Source organism: Geotrypetes seraphini, chromosome 6 (assembly GCF_902459505.1).
Source record: "Geotrypetes seraphini chromosome 6, aGeoSer1.1, whole genome shotgun sequence".
NCBI classification, from domain to species: Eukaryota; Metazoa; Chordata; class Amphibia; order Gymnophiona; family Dermophiidae; genus Geotrypetes; species Geotrypetes seraphini.
Window position 1 is genome coordinate 8,369,291 of NC_047089.1, and position 20,447 is coordinate 8,389,737.

The 20,447-nt window shown below is 48.4% G+C and overlaps 1 protein-coding gene across 2 annotated transcripts in view; it reads left to right on the plus strand.

Annotated features, from left to right (window-relative positions):
* The window catches only part of ATG16L2 (autophagy related 16 like 2), a 91,502-nt gene that overhangs the window by 24,012 nt on the left and 47,043 nt on the right, over positions 1–20,447 (plus strand). For both annotated transcript variants that reach the window (XM_033947458.1, XM_033947459.1), the window contains exons 5-7: positions 10,939–11,181; positions 16,553–16,618; positions 18,672–18,767. In XM_033947458.1, coding sequence (XP_033803349.1) covers positions 10,939–11,181; positions 16,553–16,618; positions 18,672–18,767 — 405 coding nt within the window. The remainder of the gene's footprint in view (positions 1–10,938; positions 11,182–16,552; positions 16,619–18,671; positions 18,768–20,447) is intronic.

Consider the following 20,447-nt stretch of genomic DNA (forward strand, 5'->3'; position numbering starts at 1 on the left):
GAACTGAATCATGTTGTGGTCACTGGTTCCTATTGGTCCCACGACCTCCACTCCCTTTGCGGGTCCTTTCAGCCCATTGAGGATCAGATCCAGAATCGCTGATCCTTTCGTTGGTGCCTCGACAAGTTGTTCCATGAAGCTGTCCTGAACAGCTTCCAGGAACTCCGTTTCCCTTGCACATTTTGAATTTCCAAGACACCAGTCTATCCCAGGGTAGTTGAAATCTCCCATAACTATGGTGTTTGGGTTTTTGCATTCCCTTCTCAGCTCGGCTACCATTTCTGTATCCTCGGCTTTGGTTTGCCCAGGTGGACGGTAGAACAGTCCCATCTTTATCTCGGATCCGTTGCTTCCTGGTACTTTGACCCACAATGACTCCAGTTGGGCATTTGTCGCTGCTGTGTCCAGAGTGGATGAGTGAATGGTGTCCCTTATGTATAGTGCTATTCCTCCTCCTTTCTGGTAAGTCCTGTCTTTTCGGTAGAGTTTGTATCCTGGCAGTACTATGTCCCATTTGTTTTCCTCGTTCCACCAAGTTTCAGTGATCCCTATGATGTCTAGTCTCTCCTTATTGGCCATGACTTCTAGTTCCCCCATTTTGTTCTTCAGGCTCCTTGCATTAGTATACATGCAGTTCAAGTCCTGGCATTTTCCCTTGCATTCCATTCTTCATTCTGTCCCCTTCCTGACCTGTCAACTCCTGAGTATTGTCTCTTTTGTCTTCTCTTTGTGGTAGATTCCTATTGCCTTCCCCTTTTGTCGTGTTCCTATTGTCCTCCTCTTGTTCCTTCTCATTATCCAGTCCCATTTTGACTTCCCCTTGTAGTATGTTCATCCTGTCCCCCTCTCGCTTCGTCTGACTCCCTTAAATGTTCATAGGCAGTTGCTTGCCACTTGTGTCTTCCCCGCAATCTTCCCCCTCAGTACCTTCACTGGATACTGTTTCCCGAACCGTCGATACCAGGTCGACTCTCGGCTTTCCCCTTCTACTTAGTTTAAAGCTTGTTCTATCGCTCTTCTGACGTTATTTGCTAGTTGTCTAGTTCTTTTTCTTCCGCGGAGCTGAGAAGTTTACTTCAATTCTGCACCCATTGAATCTGTTTTTTGCCTTCTGTATTGCCGCGGGTTGGGTTCTTTTGGCTTTCCCATGCATTTATTTCTTTCTTTGATTTCTTTTTTCAAAAAAAAAAAAAAAAAAAATTTTTTTCTTCCGACACCGGGTCGGCCGCGTGGCTGGGGCCCCGTGCCTTCGACCTTGCGGCGGAGCTTTTCCGGCCTATGTCCCGGCCGATCACCGGTTTTAAAAAGTGCAGCAAGTGCCAGCGCGCGATTTTGCTCACGGACCCGCATCGACGCTGCCTACAGTGTCTGGGTCTGGATCACTTTCCGAAATCGTGCCGGCCTTGCTCCACTCTGACGGCGCGAGCGTTTAAGCGCCGCTGTCTGCTGTGGGAGTCCATGTTCAAGATGGAAGCTTCGTTGGATCCTTCAGCTTCGACATCAACTGGTGTTTCGACTCCGTCGGCGAAGCCCTCTGCCTCCCCGGCTGCTTCGGGCCTTCTGAAACCGGCCTCGTTCACGCCGGTTTCGGCCTCGACCTCGGCGCCGGTGCCTTCCTCCGTCTCCTCGGAACAGGTATCGACCCCTACAGTTCCACCGATGGTGCTTAAAGTGCCGAAGGCTGGCAAGCAGAAGCACACGGCACCGAAAGAGCGCGGAGACCGTGCGGAAGGGCCCCCTTTTGGTGCGGATCCCTCCATATCGGCTTCGTTGCGGTCCATTCTGGAGGCTCAGTTTGTGGAACTCATGACCACCATGGGACCCCGGCTGATTGCCTCGATCTAGGGTGACCTCCCAGTTCCGGCTCCGAGGGGCGGGCCGCCCCCTCCTCCTTCACCGCGCCGCTCGACCTCGTTACTCGGCGTGGAGGAGCGGCAGGCGGTGTCCGGTTCCTCGAGGCGGTCCTCGGGTAGTGCCATGCCTCCCTTGGAACCGATTCCCTCGAGAAAGGCCTCCCTTAGTGATATGCCTCCCTTGGAGCCTATTCCCTCGAGGAAAGCTTCCCTTGGCGACTTGCCTCCCTTGGAACCTATTACCCCGCCCCATGACACAGTGTGGCGTCCACCTTTGAGGCCTCCCAGTCCTGGGCATAGCAGGAAGCAGGACGAGTTCTTCCGAACCCCCTATCAAGCCTGGGCGGCTTCTGGGGAGGCACCGACTCTTCCGCCTCTCCGATCGACGGCCTCGAGTCCTATCTGCTCCTTGGAGGCTTCTGGGGACCAGTATTCTCACAGAAGGGCTCGATCCCCTTCCAGGCATCGAGAGGGGCATCGATCCAGACACTCTTCGAGGCATTCCTCTCGGCACTCGACCGTCTCGCCTCAGAAGAAATTGCCTCGGATGGGGTATTCTGCTTCGGCTGGGTCTCCTCCTCTGGGCCTGGAGTTCGAGGACCCCGAGGTGTTTTACTCGCCCTGTTGCTCACAGGCTTCTGTGGAGCCCGAAGCCTCGACTTCTTCTAGTCCTTCTCGAAGACCGGCGCTGGCGGACCAACTGTCCTTTTCCTCGTTTCTCAGGCAGATGGCGGGTGACATGGACATTACCCTCGATGCTGGGTCTCGATACTCCAAGTAGTATCTCGATACCATGCACTTGCCTCGTCCTCCGGCCGAGTCCTTACGCCTGCCTCTGCACAAGCTCCTCGACCAGACCTTCATGAGGTGCTTTGAGTCTCCTTACTCTATCCCTGCGGTCCCTGGAAAATTGGATGCTCGGTACCGCACGGTGCATCATAAGGGCTTCGAGGGACCTCAGCTTTCTCATCAGTCCCTCCTGGTCGAATCCTCGCTCAAGCGGTCTCATCCTGGCCAGGTGTATGCTTCGGTGCCTCCGGGCCGCGAGGGCAGGACCATGGATAAGTTTGGACAACGCATCTATCAGAATTCTATGATGGCGTCCCGAGTCCTGAATTATAATTTCCACTTTGCCACCTACTTGGAATTTTTTCTGCCTGTGCTTCGGAAATTCACGCCCTACATCGAGTCGCAGGCTCGGTTTGAGTTTGAGGAGGTGGTTGCTTCGCTGTCCCAGCTTCGTCTTCAGTTGATGCAATCTGCCTATGATGCTTTCGAGCTCTCGGCCCGAGCAGCAGCCTGCTCTGTGGCGATGCGCCGTTTGGCCTGGTTGCGGACCATTGACATGGACCCGAATCTTCAGGACCGCCTGGCAAACGTCCTGTGTGCTGGGGCGGATCTTTTTGATGAATCCATCGAGACAGTCACGAAGAAATTGTCTGATCATGAAAAGTCCTTCCAGTCCATTCTTAGGCCGAAGCCTAAGCCTCAGCAGTCTCGACCCTCTCGACCGCCATTGATCTATCAGTGGCGTTATCAGCCGAGGCAAGCTCCTCCTGCAGGGCAACCTGCGAAGCGGCAGCCTCCTCAGAAGGCTCAGCAAAAGTCTCAGCCGTCTGCTGTCCCTAAGGCTCCTCAGCCTTTTTGACTGTCTCGTCGAGGGCATAACCAGTCTCGTTCTGCCTCCCCCTGTTTTTCCCATCGGAGGGCGCCTCCATCATTTTTATCATCGCTGGGAGGCCGTAACCACCGACCTCTGGGTCCTTACTATCATCAGGAAAGGATACTCTCTTCAATTCCATCGGGTCCCTCCGGACCACCCTCCAAGAGAGTATCCTTCCAACTTGACACAGACCGCCCTTCTTCTTCAGGAAGCCCAGGCTTTGCTCCGGCTCCGGGCCGTCGAGCCGGTCCCTGTGGACCAACACAACCAGGGGTTTTACGCCCTGTACTTCCTTGTTCCGAAGAAGACGGGCGACCTGCGACCCATTTTGGACCTCAGGGTCCTCAACAAATTCCTAGTCAAAGAGAGGTTTCGCATGCTGACACTTGCTTCTCTCTACCCCCTCCTCGAGCAGAACGACTGGTTATGCTCTCTGGATCTCAAGGAGGCCTACACTCACATTCCCATTCATCCGGCCTCTCGCAAATTCCTCAGATTTCGGGTGGGACATCTGCATCTGCAGTATCGAGTGCTTCCATTCGGTCTGTCTTTGTCTCCCAGAGTCTTCACGAAGTGTCTGGTAGTGGTGGCCGCTGCACTCCGGAACCAGGGTCTTCAGGTATTTCCCTACCTCGACGACTGGCTCATCAAGAATCCCTCGGCATCGGGGGTCATCTTGGCGACCCTGTCCACGATTCTGTTCCTGCAGAGTTTGGGATTCGAGATCAACTTTCCCAAATCTCATCTACAGCCTACACAGTCGCTCCCCTTCATCGGGGCGGTCCTGGATACCATACGTCTCAGAGCATTCCTTCCTCCTCAGCGCATGGATGCTCTTCTTCATCTCTGCCAGTCTGTGTCTTCTCGCCAGTCCATCTCAGCGAGACACATGATGGTCCTCCTGGGCCACATGGCCTCTACAGTTCATGTGACGCCGTTAGCCAGACTCCATCTCAGAATTCCTCAGTGGACCCTGGCATCTCAGTGAACTCAGGTGTCGGATCCGTTGACTCGACACATCATCGTCACTCCTGCTCTTCGGCAATCTCTACTTTGGTGGATGACCTCTTCGAATCTATCCAGAGGTTTGCTGTTTCACTCTCCTCCCCACCAGAAGGTCCTCACAACCGATTCCTCGACCTATGCCTGGGGAGCGCATCTGGATGGGCTTCGCACTCAGGGATTCTGGACCAGTGCGGACCGACTCCATCAAATCAATCTTCTGGAGCTCAGAGCCATCTTCAATGCTCTTCAGGCATTTCAACATCTGCTTCACGACATGGTGGTCCCGATTCGCACAGACAACCAGGTGGCCATGTATTATGTCAACAAGCAGGGGGGCACGGGCTCGGCCTCCCTCTGCCAGGAAGCTCTCAGAGTCTGGGATTGGGCGGTTCGCCACAACGCCTTCCTCAAAGCTGTCTACATTCAGGGGAAGGACAATGTCTTGGCGGACAACTTGAGTCGTCTACTCCAGCCTCACGAATGGACGCTCCATTCCACACCCCTTCATCAGATCTTTGCTCAGTGGGGGACGCCTCAGATAGACCTCTTTGCGGCTCCCCACAATTTCAAGCTGCCTCAATTTTGCTCCAGGATCTACACTCCTCATCGCCTCGAGGCAGATGCTTTTCTGCTGGATTGGGGGAATCGCTTTCTGTATGCGTTTCCTCCATTTCCTCTCATACAAAAGACTCTGGTCAAGCTGAGGTCTGACCGCGCCACCATGATTCTGATTGCTCCTCGGTGGCCCCGTCAACCTTGGTTCTCCCTTCTACTTCAACTCAGCAGCAGGGAGCCATTTCTCCTTCCGGTGTTTCCTTCACTGCTTACTCAGCATCAGGGATCGCTACTTCATCCCAACCTGCAGTCTCTCCACCTGACAGCTTGGTTCCTCTCAACGTAACTCCTCACCAGTTTTCCCAGGCAGTGAGGGATGTCTTGGAGGCTTCCCGGAAGCCTGCTACTCGTCAATGCTACTCCCAAAAATGGACTAGATTTTCTTCATGGTGTATTTCCAATTCTAAGGAGCCTCAGCGAGCCTCCCTATCCTCTGTGTTGGACTATCTTCTACACTTGTCTCAGTCTGGTCTCAAGTCGACCTCTATTCGAGTCCACCTGAGCGCTATTGCGGCTTTCCATCAGCCTCTGCAAGGGAAACCTCTCTCTGCTCATCCTGTGGTTTCCAGATTTATGAAAGGACTTTTTCATGTCAATCCTCCTCTCAAACCGCCTCCAGTGGTTTGGGATCTCAATGTTGTCCTTTCTCAGCTTATGAAACCTCCTTTTGAGCCTCTGAGAAAGGCTCCACTAAAGTTTCTCACTTGGAAAGTGGTTTTTCTGGTGGCCCTCACATCTGCTCGCAGGGTCAGTGAGCTTCAGGCCTTGGTGGCGGACCCACCTTTCACAGTATTCCATCATGACAAGGTGGTCCTCCGCACTCATCCAAAATTCCTACCTAAAGTGGTCTCTGAATTTCATCTCAACCAATCCATTGTACTTCCAGTGTTTTTTCCAAAGCCTCATTCTCATCCTGGAGAATCAGCTCTACACACTCTGGACTGTAAACGTGCTTTAGCTTTCTACTTGGATCGCACCAAACCACACAGAACTGCTCCTCAACTTTTCGTCTCCTTTGATCCAAACAAGTTGGGACGACCTGTATCGAAGCGCACCATCTCCAACTGGATGGCAGCTTGTATCTCTTTCTGCTATGCCCAGGCTGGATTACCCTTCCCTGTAGGATCACAGCCCATAGGGTCAGAGCAATGGCAGCCTCTGTAGCCTTCCTCAGATCGACACCGATTGAGGACATTTGTAAGGCTGCCACTTGGTCCTCGGTTCATACATTCACCTCTCATTATTGTCTGGATACTTTCTCCAGAAGGGATGGACAGTTTGGCCAAACAGTGTTACAAAATTTATTCTCCTAAGTTGCCAACTCTCCCACCATCCCATTGAGGTTAGCTTGGAGGTCACCCACTAGTGAGAATACCTGCCTGCTTGTCCTGGGATAAAGCAATGTTACTTACCGTAACAGTTGTTATCCAGGGACAGCAGGCAGTTATTCTCACGTCCCACCCACCTCCCCTGGATTGGCTTCTCTGCTAGCTACCTGAACTGAGGAGACACGCCCGGACCATCGGGCGGGAAGGCACTGGCGCATGCGCGGTACGGGCATCTCGAAACTTCTGAGTTTCTTCAAGCAAGACATGCTTGTGAGACGTCCGTATCGGGGCTCTGTCAGATGACATCACCCACTAGTGAGAATAGCTGCCTGCTGTCCCTGGATAACAACTGTTACGGTAAGTAACATTGCTTTCTTTCCTCTCTCCTTGAAGAATGATATGAAGATGGTTTCCCGCGGTTATCCGCGGGGACGGGAACGGTGATGAATTTTGTCACTGTGTCATTCTCTAGTATGAAGTAAACTTGGTGGGTTCCTCACTCACACCCCACGTCGGAGCTCTATAAAAGTAACTTTTTAGGCGCCGCCGATTTGTCTACGCTGCAGTGTCAGCATGCCGAAATCCCGCGCGCGAATGACTATGACCCAAATTAAAAACATCCAAAATGAGCCATTTGCATGTACTGTAATTGGGGCCAGCATTCTTAATGGACTGGCCACACAGACATGCCAGCAGAAGAGAGGGGCACCCTAGGGAGAACTGCCGTGAATTTCACATTAAGGGTGCCAGGTACGCATCTCATCATAACCCCCTCCAAAACTCCCCCAAAACCTACTGTACCCACCTGTCTATAACCCCAAAAGCCCTTATGCCTGCGGGTGTCACCAATATAGCATTACAGTAGGTTTTTGGTGGGATCACACTTTCCAACACAAGTCTGCTAGTTAGGGTGGCATATGGGCACTGCCCACCTGGCTACTCCAGAGACCAGCTTGCAGCTTTACTAGGGACTGGCCATATAGCATCTGCAGCTGTCAAAGAGACAGATATGTACTGTTTCTTGCAGATATTTTGGGGGTGGAACCACTGGGGGAATGTGTGGGGGCTATATTTTCATTCCTCCAGCGGTCATTCGGTCAGTTGGGGTCCCTTTTTGGCCCTTATTCATTTTAGAAGCAACTGTAGCCCAAAATGGCTAGATTGTGCCCTGGATGTTTGACTATCGCTATAAAGTCTGCCCTGATGCCACCCAAAACATGCCTTTGACATGCCCCCGTAAGATTTAAATGCACTGGAGATAAAACAGCTAGAAAGACGTCAAGAAAATCAGTTTCAAAAATGCCTACTTGGGACGTTTTGACTAGTGACACATCCAAGTGCCGATTTAATGCTGTCTTTTGGACGCCTGTTTTTTTTAAAAAAAAACATGAACATTTTTCTATCTGGACTTGGCTTATCCGCTCGGTTACCCTAGCAGAGAGTATATCCATACACCTTTCTGACTTCACATGTTCATGTTTAATAAGACTTGACATAAGGCATTTCAAATTAACATCGAAGCCATTAACAAAAATGGTGAAATCAAAAGCAAAGAAACATAGAAAATGACGGCAGAAAAGGGCCACAGCCCATCAAGTCTGCCCACTCAATTGACCCTCCCCCTTACTGTCCTCTTGGAGATCCCACTCTGATGACCCCTCCCCTTATCTACAAATACTGAATAGAATATTGTATATACTCTCTTAGGCTTCTGCGGCTGGCTTCATGATTGTAGCAGGTTTCCGGGTCTTGCCGCGTCTGTGTCGAAAGAACTGACATTTAAGCCATCATGTTGTGGCTTTCTTCAGGGTATGCTGTAAGATCTGCACTGTGTCTTTATATAATAGTGGGTTCACGGACCTGATTGAGAACAAGGCAGTCTGTGGGTCAAGAAATTTGAATTTTCGGGCAGGAAAGTTTCTTGGGCTGACCTGATTGAGAACAGGGCAGTCTGTGGGTCAAGAAATTTGAATTTTGGGGCAGGAAAGTTTCTTGGGCTGACCTGATTGAGAACAGGGAAGTCTTTTGGTCATGAATTTGAGTTTTGGCAGAAAAGTTTCTTAGGCTAACCTGATCGAGAACAGGGAAGTCTGTGGGTCAAGAAATTTGAATTTTGGGGCAGGAAAGTTTCTTGGGCTGACCTGATTGAGAACAGGGCAGTCTGTGGGTCAAGAAATTTGAATTTTGGGGCAGGAAAGTTTCTTGGGCTGACCTGATTGAGAACAGGGAAGTCTTTTGGTCATGAATTTGAGTTTTGGCAGAAAAGTTTCTTAGGCTAACCTGATTGAGAACAGGGAAGTCTGTGGGTCAAGAAATTTGAATTTTGGGGCAGGAAAGTTTCTTGGGCTGACCTGATTGAGAACAGGGAAGTCTTTTGGTCATGAATTTGAGTTTTGGCAGAAAAGTTTCTTAGGCTAACCTGATCGAGAACAGGGAAGTCTGTGGGTCAAGAAATTTGAATTTTGGGGCAGGAAAGTTTCTTGGGCTGACCTGATTGAGAACAGGGCAGTCTGTGGGTCAAGAAATTTGAATTTTGGGGCAGGAAAGTTTCTTGGGCTGACCTGATTGAGAACAGGGAAGTCTGTGGGTCAAGAAATTTGAATTTTGGGGCAGGAAAGTTTCTTGGGCTGACCTGATTGAGAACAGGGCAGTCTGTGGGTCAAGAAATTTGAATTTTGGGGCAGGAAAGTTTCTTGGGCTGACCTGATTGAGAACAGGGAAGTCTTTTGGTCATGAATTTGAATTTTGGCAGGAAAGTTCATTGGAAATCCAGGATGATTGTCAGAAAGGGGGCTGGGAGTGCCCTGTTCTCAATCAGGTCTGTGAACCCACTATATGTAAAGACACATTGCAGGCCTCACAGCATACCCTGAAGAAAGCCACAGCATGATGGCTGAAACGTCGGTTCTTTCGACACAGACGTGGCGAGACCCGGAAACCTGCTACAATAACTGTATATACTCTGCTTGTGCTAGAAAAATCATCTGAAAAACATGGTTCAACTTAATCCACAGGTAACGAGCTGTAGCACCAATGTAATCATAGGTTAAATATATGACTTTGCACCTTGGGAAGGGGTCTGTGGCATGGAGAGCCTAGAGCGTGCGATGATCGCAGTTCTCGTGCAGATCACATGAGTGCTGACGTTCCACGGCCGCCTCACAGCGCAGGGGACCCGGGAAGAGTTCCGCAGGAGCCTTACTCAGCGACATCACATGCAGGCCCCGAAGCTCTGGCAGAGCTGGAGCCATTTCTACAGCACTCTTCCTTCGCTTAGGCAACCGTGGAGCATCAACATTTGTGCAGTCCACACAAGAACCGCGAACCCCTCCTACGGTAAAAATTCATATATTTATTTGTAAATGGTTTTATCCCAGGACAAGCAGGCAGCATATTCTTAACGTATGGGTGACGTCACCGACGGAGCTCCGGTACGGACATTTTTTACTAGAAAGTTCTAGTTGGCCGCACCGCGCATGTGCGAGTGCCTTCCCGCCCGACGGAGGAGTGCGTGGTCCCCAGTTTCTTCGTTTCCGCGGAGCGAAGAAGACGCATGTGCTTTCAACGGCTGTTGAAAACTCTATTTTTGCCTTCCCGCTCGCGCTTTTTTGACCCTTTTTTCTAAATTTGGTTCGATTTTATTCTTTTCCTGTTTTACAAAAAAAAAAAAAAAAAAAAACTTCGTGTTTCAATGGTCAAATTTCCCATATTTTCAAGGAATACAGACCAAACAGCTCAAGTGGCCTAAACCAGTGTTCTTCAACCGCTGGTCCACGGTGCGATCGATGCGGCGTTATCTTCGAGCCAGCTCCCTCTTCCTAACTGATTCAGTGCACAAAGCCACGGGCAGCGGTTCCTACGGGCATCCTGCGCCTGAACCGGAAGCCTTCTCTCTGACGTTGCAACGTCAGAGGGAAGGCTTCCAGATGAGGCACGGGACGTGCAAGGTGCAATTAGTACTATTATGGGGGCGGGGTCTGGGGTGGAGATTGGGTAGAGATGGGCGGGGTCTGGCCCACGATTTAGCCCCGTGTTCTTCAACCGCCTGTACACGGACCGATGCTGGTCCACAGAATAATTATTTTATTTCTGCCGGTCCATAGGTGTAAAAAGGTTGAAAAACACTGGCCTAAACAATAGGGACAACTAAATTTTAATACATGTTGTCTCTATTCTTTAGTTCTGTTCAAGCTCTATCAGAGATTAAATGTGTTCTCAAAAACTAGTGGGTTGATAGTCAAAGAGAATTAACTAGCCAGAAACGGCTCCTAGCTAGTTAAATAGGGACTAATCAGTACTTAATCAGTTTAGTGCTGCCAAAAATGTTAGCTGGTTTTGCTTTAAGCACTATCTTGGTTTATATACAGATGGGCTTATATTCGAGTACGTAAGGTAGTTTGAGAAGAGCCAGTCATGGTTATTGATGTGTTAGAGAAAAGCATGAAGAACTGGCGAATTCTTATGTCTGCCTCAGGGTGTCTGACTTGGATGAGGAGGTCCAACATCTTGAAGCATCACGGAAATGTCTGCGGGACCTAGTGGACCTTCAGGAGACCGAGAACGTGGAGCTGAAAGTGGAGTATGACCAGGTGCTGAAATGGAAACACCAGAAGGAGGAGAAGCTGCGCGTCGCAGTGCACAAAGGCGAGGAGATTCTCCAGGAAATGGTGAAGAAGAAGGTGCAGGAGGCCGTTAACCGCAACAGAAAGAATGAGAGGTGAGTGAGTGCGCCAGAGAGAGAGAGGAATTGGAGGGATGTGTGTGAATCCTATTGAGAGGAACAAGAAGGGAATGTGCAAAAGTGTGTACAATGCCCTGTACACTTAGCATATTTCTAAGCAAAGCTATCAGTATATTTAAACTTTATTAGAACATAACAATAGCCGTACTGGGTCAGACCAATGGTCCATCAAGCCCAGTAGCCTGTTCTCATGGTGACCAATCCAGGTCCCTAGTACCTGGCCAAAACCCAAAGAGTAGCAACATTCCAGCATGTCAAAGAATAGCAAGATTCCGGAACGCCAACGAGAGCAACATTCCACTCAGAATCCTAAAGAATACAAGATTCTAGAATCCCAAAGAGTAGCAACATTCCATACAGAATCTCAAAGAGTAGCAACATTCCGGAATCCCAAAGAGCAATAAGATTCTGGAATCCCAAAGAGTAGCAACATTCCATACAGAATCCCAAAGAGCAATAAGATTCTGGAATCCCAAAGAGTAGCAACATTCCATACAGGATCTTAAAGAGTAGCAACATTCCAGAATCCCAAAGAGCAATAAGATTCTAGCATCCCAAAGAGTAGCAACATTCCATACAGGATCTCAAAGAGTAGCAACATTCCAGAATCCCAAAGAGCAATAAGATTCTGGAATCCCAAAGAGTAGCAACATTCCATACAGGATCTCAAAGAGTAGCAACATTCCGGAATCCCAAAAAAGCAACAAGATTCTAGCATCCCAAAGAGTAGCAACATTCCATTCTACCAAGACAAGCAGTGGCTTCCCCCGAGTCTTTCTCAATAACAGACTATGGACTTTTCCTCCAGGAACTTGTCCAAACCTTTCTTAAAACCAGCTCCGCTCTCCGCTCTTACCAACGTTTCCAGAGCTTAACTATTCTCTGAGTGAAAAAGATTTCCTCCTATTGGTTTTAAAAGTATTTCCCTGTAACTTCATCGAGTGTCGATCCACTTGAACCCGTTCTGCTCCACTTCAATCCTATCTCCCCTCAGCCGTTTCTTCCACGCTGAAGAGGCCCGACCGTTTTAGTCTTTCCTCGTATGAGAGGAGTCTCATCCCCTTTACCATCTTGGTCGCTCTTCTTTGAACTTGTTTATTGTACACTTGATATCCTGCTTAATGCAAGAGTTCAGAGCGGCTTTACGAATTAAAAATAATAGACACATTAAACTACCCTCTCTGTCCCAGACGGGCTCACAATTATACTAAGGGCTCTTTTTACAAAGCCGCATTAGCGGCTTTATCGCAAGCAACTTTTCAGCGCGGGCTAAGCCCCGCGCTAGCCGAAAAACTACCGCCTGCTCAAGAGGAGGCAGTAGCGGCTAGCGCGGCCGGCAAATCGGCGCACGCTATTACTCGCGTTAAACCGCTAACGTGGCTTCGTAAAAGGAGCCCTAAGAGTGTCTAGAAAATAACAACATCTGTATAATACGGAATAAAATAGAGAGGCGGAAAGAGCAAAATTAAATAAACCCTGGCGGAAAGAACTAATAAAATAAAGGCCAAGTCGTAAAAGAATTAAACCCAAACAAAAATGCATAGGAGGATCGAAAATGAAGTCAGGTCAGTCCGGTGACGAGAGACGTCCATCTCGTTTTGAAATTGGGGCCCTGAGTCTGCAAAAGACGCTTATGGTCAGGCGCCTAGAATCTGGGTGCCTAACACGTCCATCATCTCCTGTGGATAGCATTTAGCGCCCGCTGAGACGCACTAAACATAGAAACAGACGGCAGATAAGGGCCACGGCCCATCCAGTCTGCCCACCCTAATGGCCCACCCCCTAACTACCTCCATGAAGAGATCCCACATGCCAAATAGAAACATAGAAGATGACGGCAGAAAAGGGCCACGGCCCATCCAGTCTGCCCACCCTAATGGCCCACCCCCTAACTACCGCCATGAAGAGATCCCACATGCCAAATAGAAACATGGAACATGATGGCAGAAAAGGGCCACGGCCCATCCAGTCTGCCCACCCTAATGGCCCACCCCCCCTAACTACCTCCATGAAGAGATCCCACATGCCAATCCCATCTTTTCTTAAAATCTGGCACGCTGCTGGCCTCAATTACCTGTTGTGGAAGATTATTCCAGCGATCAACCACCCTTTCGGTGAAGAAATATTTTCTGGTGTCGCCATGAAATTTCCCACCCCTGATTTTCAACGGATGCCCTCTTGTTGCCGTATGCAACATTCATGTCATCTATTCTAGAAACATAGAAACAGATGGCAGATAAGGGCCACGGCCCATCTAGTCTGCCCACCCCAATGACCCTCCCCTACCTTTCTCTGTGAATAGATCCCACGTGTCTATCCCATTTGGCCTTAAAATCTGGCACGCTGCTGGCCTCAATAACCTGAAGTGGAAGTCTATTCCAGCGATCAACCACCCTTCCAGTGAAGAAGAACTTCCTAGTGTCCCCGTGCAGTTTCCCGCCCCTGATTTTCCACAGATGCCCCCTTCTTGCCGCGGGACCCTTGAAAAAGAAGATATCTTCTTCCACCTCGATGCGGCCCGTGAGATATACTTGAATGTCTCGATCATGTCACCCCTCTCTCTGCGTTCCTCGAGTGAGTAAAGCTGCAACTTATCCAGCCGTTCCTCGTACGGGAGATCCTTGAGTCCCGAGACCATCCGGGTGGCCATTCTCTGGACCGACTCAAGTCTCAACACATCTTTACGGTAATGCGGCCTCCAGAATTGCACACAGTATTCCAGGTGGGGCCTCACCATGGATCTATAGCGTGCCTTAGTAAAAGAACCCCTTCATTTTTTTAATTGGCTTAAATTGTGGCTGATAATTTTGATGGTGCCATAAAAACCAATTTATAAAGATCAAGTTTGCTAGTAGCCGTCTACCACTTCAAGGTCGGCCCAGCGCAGGTGGCCGCCACCTAAAAAAAGCAGCCTCCGATCCCATGACGATCCCTCCGCTACTACTACGACTACGCTGTTGGGTTTCAAGAAGGGATTAGATGATTTCCTGAAGGAAAAGGGGATAGATAGAGAATTACTGTACAGGTCTTGGACATGATGGGCCGCCGAGTGAGCGGACTGCTGGGCGTGATGGACCTCAGGTCTGACCCAGTGGAGGCATTGCTTATGTTCTTATAATCATTTCTGTCGCTCTGCTAGACATACGCAGCACTGTACATCAAAGCACAGAAATGACAGTCCCAGCTCAGAAGAGCTTATTTTAGGAATGTGCACGTAAAAAATCTTTTGGTTTCTTTTATAGACTTTTGCATTGATTTAAGGTATGTTTCACACATTTGAGTTAATACACTTCCCCCTCCGTATTCGCGGGGGTTAGGGGCAGAGCTGGCCCGCGAATATTAAAAAAACCCTCAAATAATATTCGGGCTGCCCTAACCCCCGCTTCCCCCGGCTATTTTAAGCCCTGAAAGCCCCCTCTTAAGCCTTACCTGGTGGTCTAGCGGGTTTTCAGTCAGGAGCGATCTTCCCACGCTCCTGCCCTGTGCAGATCGCTCACAGGAAATGGCTGCCTTGAGCTCCCGTCGTCTCTCGAGCCATTTCCTGTGAGCGATCTGCACGGGGCAGGAGCGTGGGAAGATCGCTCCTGCCCCGAAATCCCGCTAGACCACCAGGTGGGGCTTACAGGGCTTAAAATAGCCTGAAAAATGAAAATGCATTTTTTGGTTTAAAACCGCGAATAAGCGAATCCGTAGATACGGAATTCGCCAATACAGAGGGGGAAGTGTAAACATTTTCGAATGCACATTAGAACTTTTTTTAATTTGCATGAATTCTGATGCAAGGTAATTGAATAGAGCACATAATATAGGTTTTAAGGCTCACTAGCGAAATAAATATGCATTAATGAATGCCCTGGCCCAACCTCACTCCTTTTCCCCTTCGGTACCCGGTGCATGTGAGTTTTCAAAATGGCATGTTTATGCAGATAAACCCATGTTTGCTATGTCACAGTTGCCGTCATGGGGGTGCATGTGTGAATAATCAAAATTGCCCCTTTTAATGCAGGTGGTTTTATTTGTGGGGTTTATAGCAGTAGAGAAAGAATCTGCTTTATTTCTTCATTGGCTGTGAATTTTCCTTTGCTGTATATCGACTCACAGTGACTTGATTCCTGTGCCTTTCATTATTGAAAATTTATGCAGGGTTTATTTTTGAGGAAGGGCGGGGCAGTTCTCACAGTGTCACCCCACTACGGTTTTTCCACGATTGCTGCTTAGTTACCTGGGTATAATATTTCCAAATGTCAGTGGGCCTACAGGCATGTTAAGGTGTAGGCAGAACCCCAAGGCTATGCACTAACCTTGGGTTCAGTTGTCTGAAGGGGGCTGAAGAGGTCCAGGGACTTCCAGCTCATGGTCTGCTCTGGACCTGTGAGAGGGAGAACGATTCTGGTGTCCACTAAAGCTGTTGGCTAACTAGCTCAGGGACCTACATAATTCAGTCCATGAGGTCAGCACTGGGCAGGAGGAGGGCTGGGGAATTTGGAGAAAAACAGAGGGATAATCCTGAAAGGAAAGTTAAGAAGAAAAGACGGTTAAATACCTGTGTGGCGTAAATGCGCATGAGTCGAGTCCCTTTCATTTGAAAGGAAGCTCTGGAATGAGAGGGCAGGGGATGAAGTTAAGAGGTGATAGGCTCCGGAGTAATTTAAGGAAATACTTTTTTACGGAAAGGGTAGTAGATGCGTGGAACAGTCTCCCGGAAGAGGTGGTCTGAATTCAAGAAGGCCTGGGATAGGCACGTGGGATCTCTCAGAGAAAGAGATCATGGTTACTGCGGATGGGCAGCTCTATGACCTCACAATGCAGGTGCACAGAGCCTTAGCCTATAGGAAGAGACGATGCAAATGGTAAGAACCTTAGCCAATAGGGAGAGGGGAGATATGGTAAGAGACGTTTAAATGCCTACAAGGCATAAATGCGCATGAGTCGAGTCTCTTTCATTTGAAAGGAAGCTCTGGAATGAGAGGGCATAGGATGAAATTAAGGGATGATAGGCTCCGGAGTAATCTGAGGAAATACTTTTTTACAGAAAGGGTGGTAGATGCGTGGAAAAGTCTCACGGAAGAGGTGGTGGAGACAGAGACTGTCTGAATCCAAGAAAGTGTGGGATAGGCTTGTGGGATCTTTTAGAGAGAGGAAGAGATAATGGTTCCTGCGGACGGGCAGACTGGTTGGGCCATTTGGCCTTTTATCTGCCATCATGTTTCTATGCACCATCCTATTCTGAACAGTGTACATTCATGTCCTGCCATTCACTGATGTCCCTGATGTCAAGAAGGGGAGGTGGCGGGGAAGACCCTCAATGACCTCCACTCACTGCTGACTCTCTTCTCTTGGTTTCTAGGGTGAAAAAAATCAGGATCTCAAATGAAATAAAAAAGGCAACTGAAAAGACAGTCAACATTGACATGTAAGTCAGAGAACTGCATTAATGCGATTGTGGAGAGGGGGGGGGGAACCACTTGACTGTCAATGTGTCAAAATTAGGGTGACCTGTCAAGTGCTGGGTACAGCAGACTTAGTTTTAGTTCTTAAGACTGGCTTCAGCATCTTGCCATGTTTCTCTGGCTCTTAGATGATGGAGACTTATGATTCATCCATTTCGTGGACTTTTGAGCTTTAGGGATGCAGTAAAACCCTTTCTCTTCACCCGACCCCTCAGGACAAGCTAGTATTCAGACTGTTATACCCAAACCACTGTATCAAGAACATAAGAAGAGCCTTACTGGGTCAGACCAATGGTCCATCAAGCCCAATAGCCCGTTCTCACGGTGGCCAATCCAGGTCCCTAGTACCTGGCCAAAACCCAAGGAGTAGCAACATTCCATACAGAATCCCCAAAGAATAGCAAGATTCCGGAATCCCAGAGAGTAACAAGATTCTAGAATCCCAAAGAGTAGCAACATTCCATACAGAATCTCAAAGAATAGTAAGATTCCGGAATCCCAGAGAGTAACAAGATTCTAGAATCCCAAAGAGTAGCAACATTCCATGCAGAATCCCCAAAGAATAGCAAGATTCCGGAATCCCAGAGAGTAACAAGATTCTAGAATCCCAAAGAGTAGCAACATTCCATGCAGAATCCCCAAAGAATAGCAAGATTCCGGAATCCCAGAGAGTAACAAGATTCTAGAATCCCAAAGAGTAGCAACATTCCATGCAGAATCCCCAAAGAATAGCAAGATTCCGGAATCCCAGAGAGTAACAAGATTCTAGAATCCCAAAGAGTAGCAACATTCCATGCAGAATCCCCAAAGAATAGCAAGATTCCGGAATCCCAGAGAGTAACAAGATTCTAGAATCCCAAAGAGTAGCAACATTCCATGCAGAATCCCCAAAGAATAGCAAGATTCCGGAATCCTAGAGAGTAACAAGATTCTAGAATCCCAAAGAGTTGCAACATTCCATGCTACCGATCCAGGGCAAGCAGTGGGGGAAGCCACTGCTTGCCCTGGATCGGTAGCATGGAATGTCTTTCTCAATAACCGACTATGGACTTTTCCTCCAGGAACTTGTCCAAACCTTTCTTAAAACCAGCTACGCTATCCGCTCTTACCACATCCTCTGGCAACGCGTTCCAGAGCTTAACTAGTCTTCGGGTGAAAAAATATTTCCTCCTATTGGTTTTAAAAGTATTTCCCTGTAACTTCATCGAGTGTCCCCTAGTCTTGGTAATTTTTGATGGAGCAAAAAATCAATCCACTCGTACCCGTTCTACTCCACTCAGGATTTTGTAGACTTCAATCCTATCTCCCCTCAGCCGTCCAACTGACTCCCTCTCTGTGCATGCTTCAGGCTCTAAGTGTCCGCTAATCCAGAACACTTGAACTACACACCTCACAGTGCCCTAGGGCCTTAATCTTCTGTTCCCTGTTGTTAATTGTTATATGTCGTCTTTGCTGTCATGTATGTTACCATGTGATCCGTTCGAGGCTTCCTGGGTCATGGGAGGACGGGATATAAATCGAATTAAGTCAATAAATAAAGTGGAAGATAACCCGTGTCACTTTGTACCTTTTCTGGGTTAGAAATGGGTCGCAAGGATATTCTTGAAAGCCATGTACTGAAAAATCAATATGGTTCTACTCGTGTATACGTCTCGCTGTGCTTAGGAGGGGCCGTTCTCGGGAGCACATTTGGGTCGAGGTAGGAAAATTAACACGTGCAGATTGTATTTTCAACTGTACCTGAATTATTGCATATGAAATAGAAAGGAAGCCACAGGAAAAGGAGATTTAGCAATACCCATGACACGTTTCCTTGGGGGCAAGGGGGAAAAAAAATCTCAAAGCCTCCTACAGCTTGCTAATATCTCTGCAGTGAAAAAGTCAAATTTTGGCAAAGTTCCCATTTTAAAGGACCAGTCAGTGGTGGCAGAAGGCAGCTTTTTGATACACACACTCGGTTGTTTGATTAACGCAGAACCACGGGGCTTATTTGGTTGTCTAATTTTTCCCGTTCAGGGAGCGTGAAGAAGTGATGACGCTGGATCTCAAGGCTCTCAGCCTGGATATTCCTGAACCGCAGGACAGCGGGAGAACCCTGAACAGAGCCTTTCGGTAAGGAAGACCCGCTTTCCCTGGACTCGTCCTCAAGTATAATCTGAGCTGCGCACGCTCAAGACTTCGTCGTCTCGGTCTCCTGTTTGTGTGACCAGGGACATATAGGGGGTAATTCTGTAATTGGGCACCAAGTATAGATGCCTTGTCGCAGTGCGCTGAGCATCAATTTTATAACAGATCTGGGTGCGAAGATTCCATGATAAAATATTAGCGCAACTTGGCATCAGTACGCCAGATTGAATAAAGTTGGGCACCCAAATCTTCGACTAGTGCACCAATTTGAGCTCTTGGGGGCTGATTCTGTAAGCGGCGCCTGCCGCGTCAGACACCTACAAAAAGGGCGCCCGCCGTGTATCGATCCCCGAAAGGTGCTGCTTCCAAAATCGCAGCTTGACGAGACCCTAGGCACCCGGAAATGCAGGACAGGGTTTCACAGGCCTATATTTCTGGCGCCTAGAGTCCTGTCAGAATCGCGGCCAGCGGCGCATAGTGACGCTGAAGTCTGATGTGGCCCTTAACCACGCCCATTTCCAGGCTTTGGCGACGCTAGCCGCCAGGGACCTAGACGCCGGTCCCAGAGGCCACGTGGAGGCACCTTTTCTTTGTAATTACTTTATAATTGGTTTTAATTGATGTGGTCAGTTATCGTGTCGTTTAGTACCAATTAAAACAATTAAGTTAGGTAGCGGGAGGCTGCCTATTGCCACCCAACGGATGGCGTCCCGAGGAAAATCCGGGACTTAATGTTCTGATAATGTTACTTGCATGTTGTCAAATTAGGCGCCAGTTGGCATTAAGTACTAATAATAGCCCTTAATTGGCACTCGTCTTTATCGTTTCATGCGTAAGTGCCCTGAGGCACTTCATTGGTTGCCAGTAGAGTCCAGAGCAGGGATAGGCAATTCCAGTCCTCGAGAGCCAGAGCCAGGTCAGGTTTTCAGGATCTCCACCATAAATATGCATGAGATGGATTTGCATCTCAAGGAGGCAGTGCATGCAAATCCATCTCATACATATTCATGGTGGAGATCCTGAAAACCTGACCTGGCTCCGGCTCTCGAGAACCAGAATTGCCTACCCCTGGTCCAGAGTTCTGTTCAAGTTTTCTTGCATTTGTTACAAAGCAGTCTTTGGGATGCCACCAGACTATCTTGCTTCTCAGTTTCCTTGGAACAACTCCAGTAAGAGTACACGTAGAATAAATTTATTTAATTATCCTGCTTTGAAATCATGTCAATATAAGAAGTTTTTTCATAGAATTCTATCATTCCAGGCCGCTAAACTGAATACATGGCTTGGAAAACCTATATTAGAGGCTACTTCTTACTTGATTTTAGAAAATCACTAAAGACATGTCGGTTCGACATGTTTACATGTTAATTGTGGTCATTGTTTAACTTTCCATGCTTTTACCTGATGTATTCTTTTATTGATTGTTATGTATTTTATATTCACTGACTGTATGTATTTTTCCTTTGTTGTGAACCGCTTTGAACTTTTGGTATAGTGGTATACAAAAAAATAAATTATTATTAATATTATTTTGTAAATCTAGGCACATTGCTGCAAAGGGGATGCGTCCAGGGGCAGGTCAGGGGCAGATCTCGCAGTTGCGCGTGTCACTTACAGAATATTTTGACTTATGCAGGCAACTGCCAGTTTCAGATGCCAGCCTTT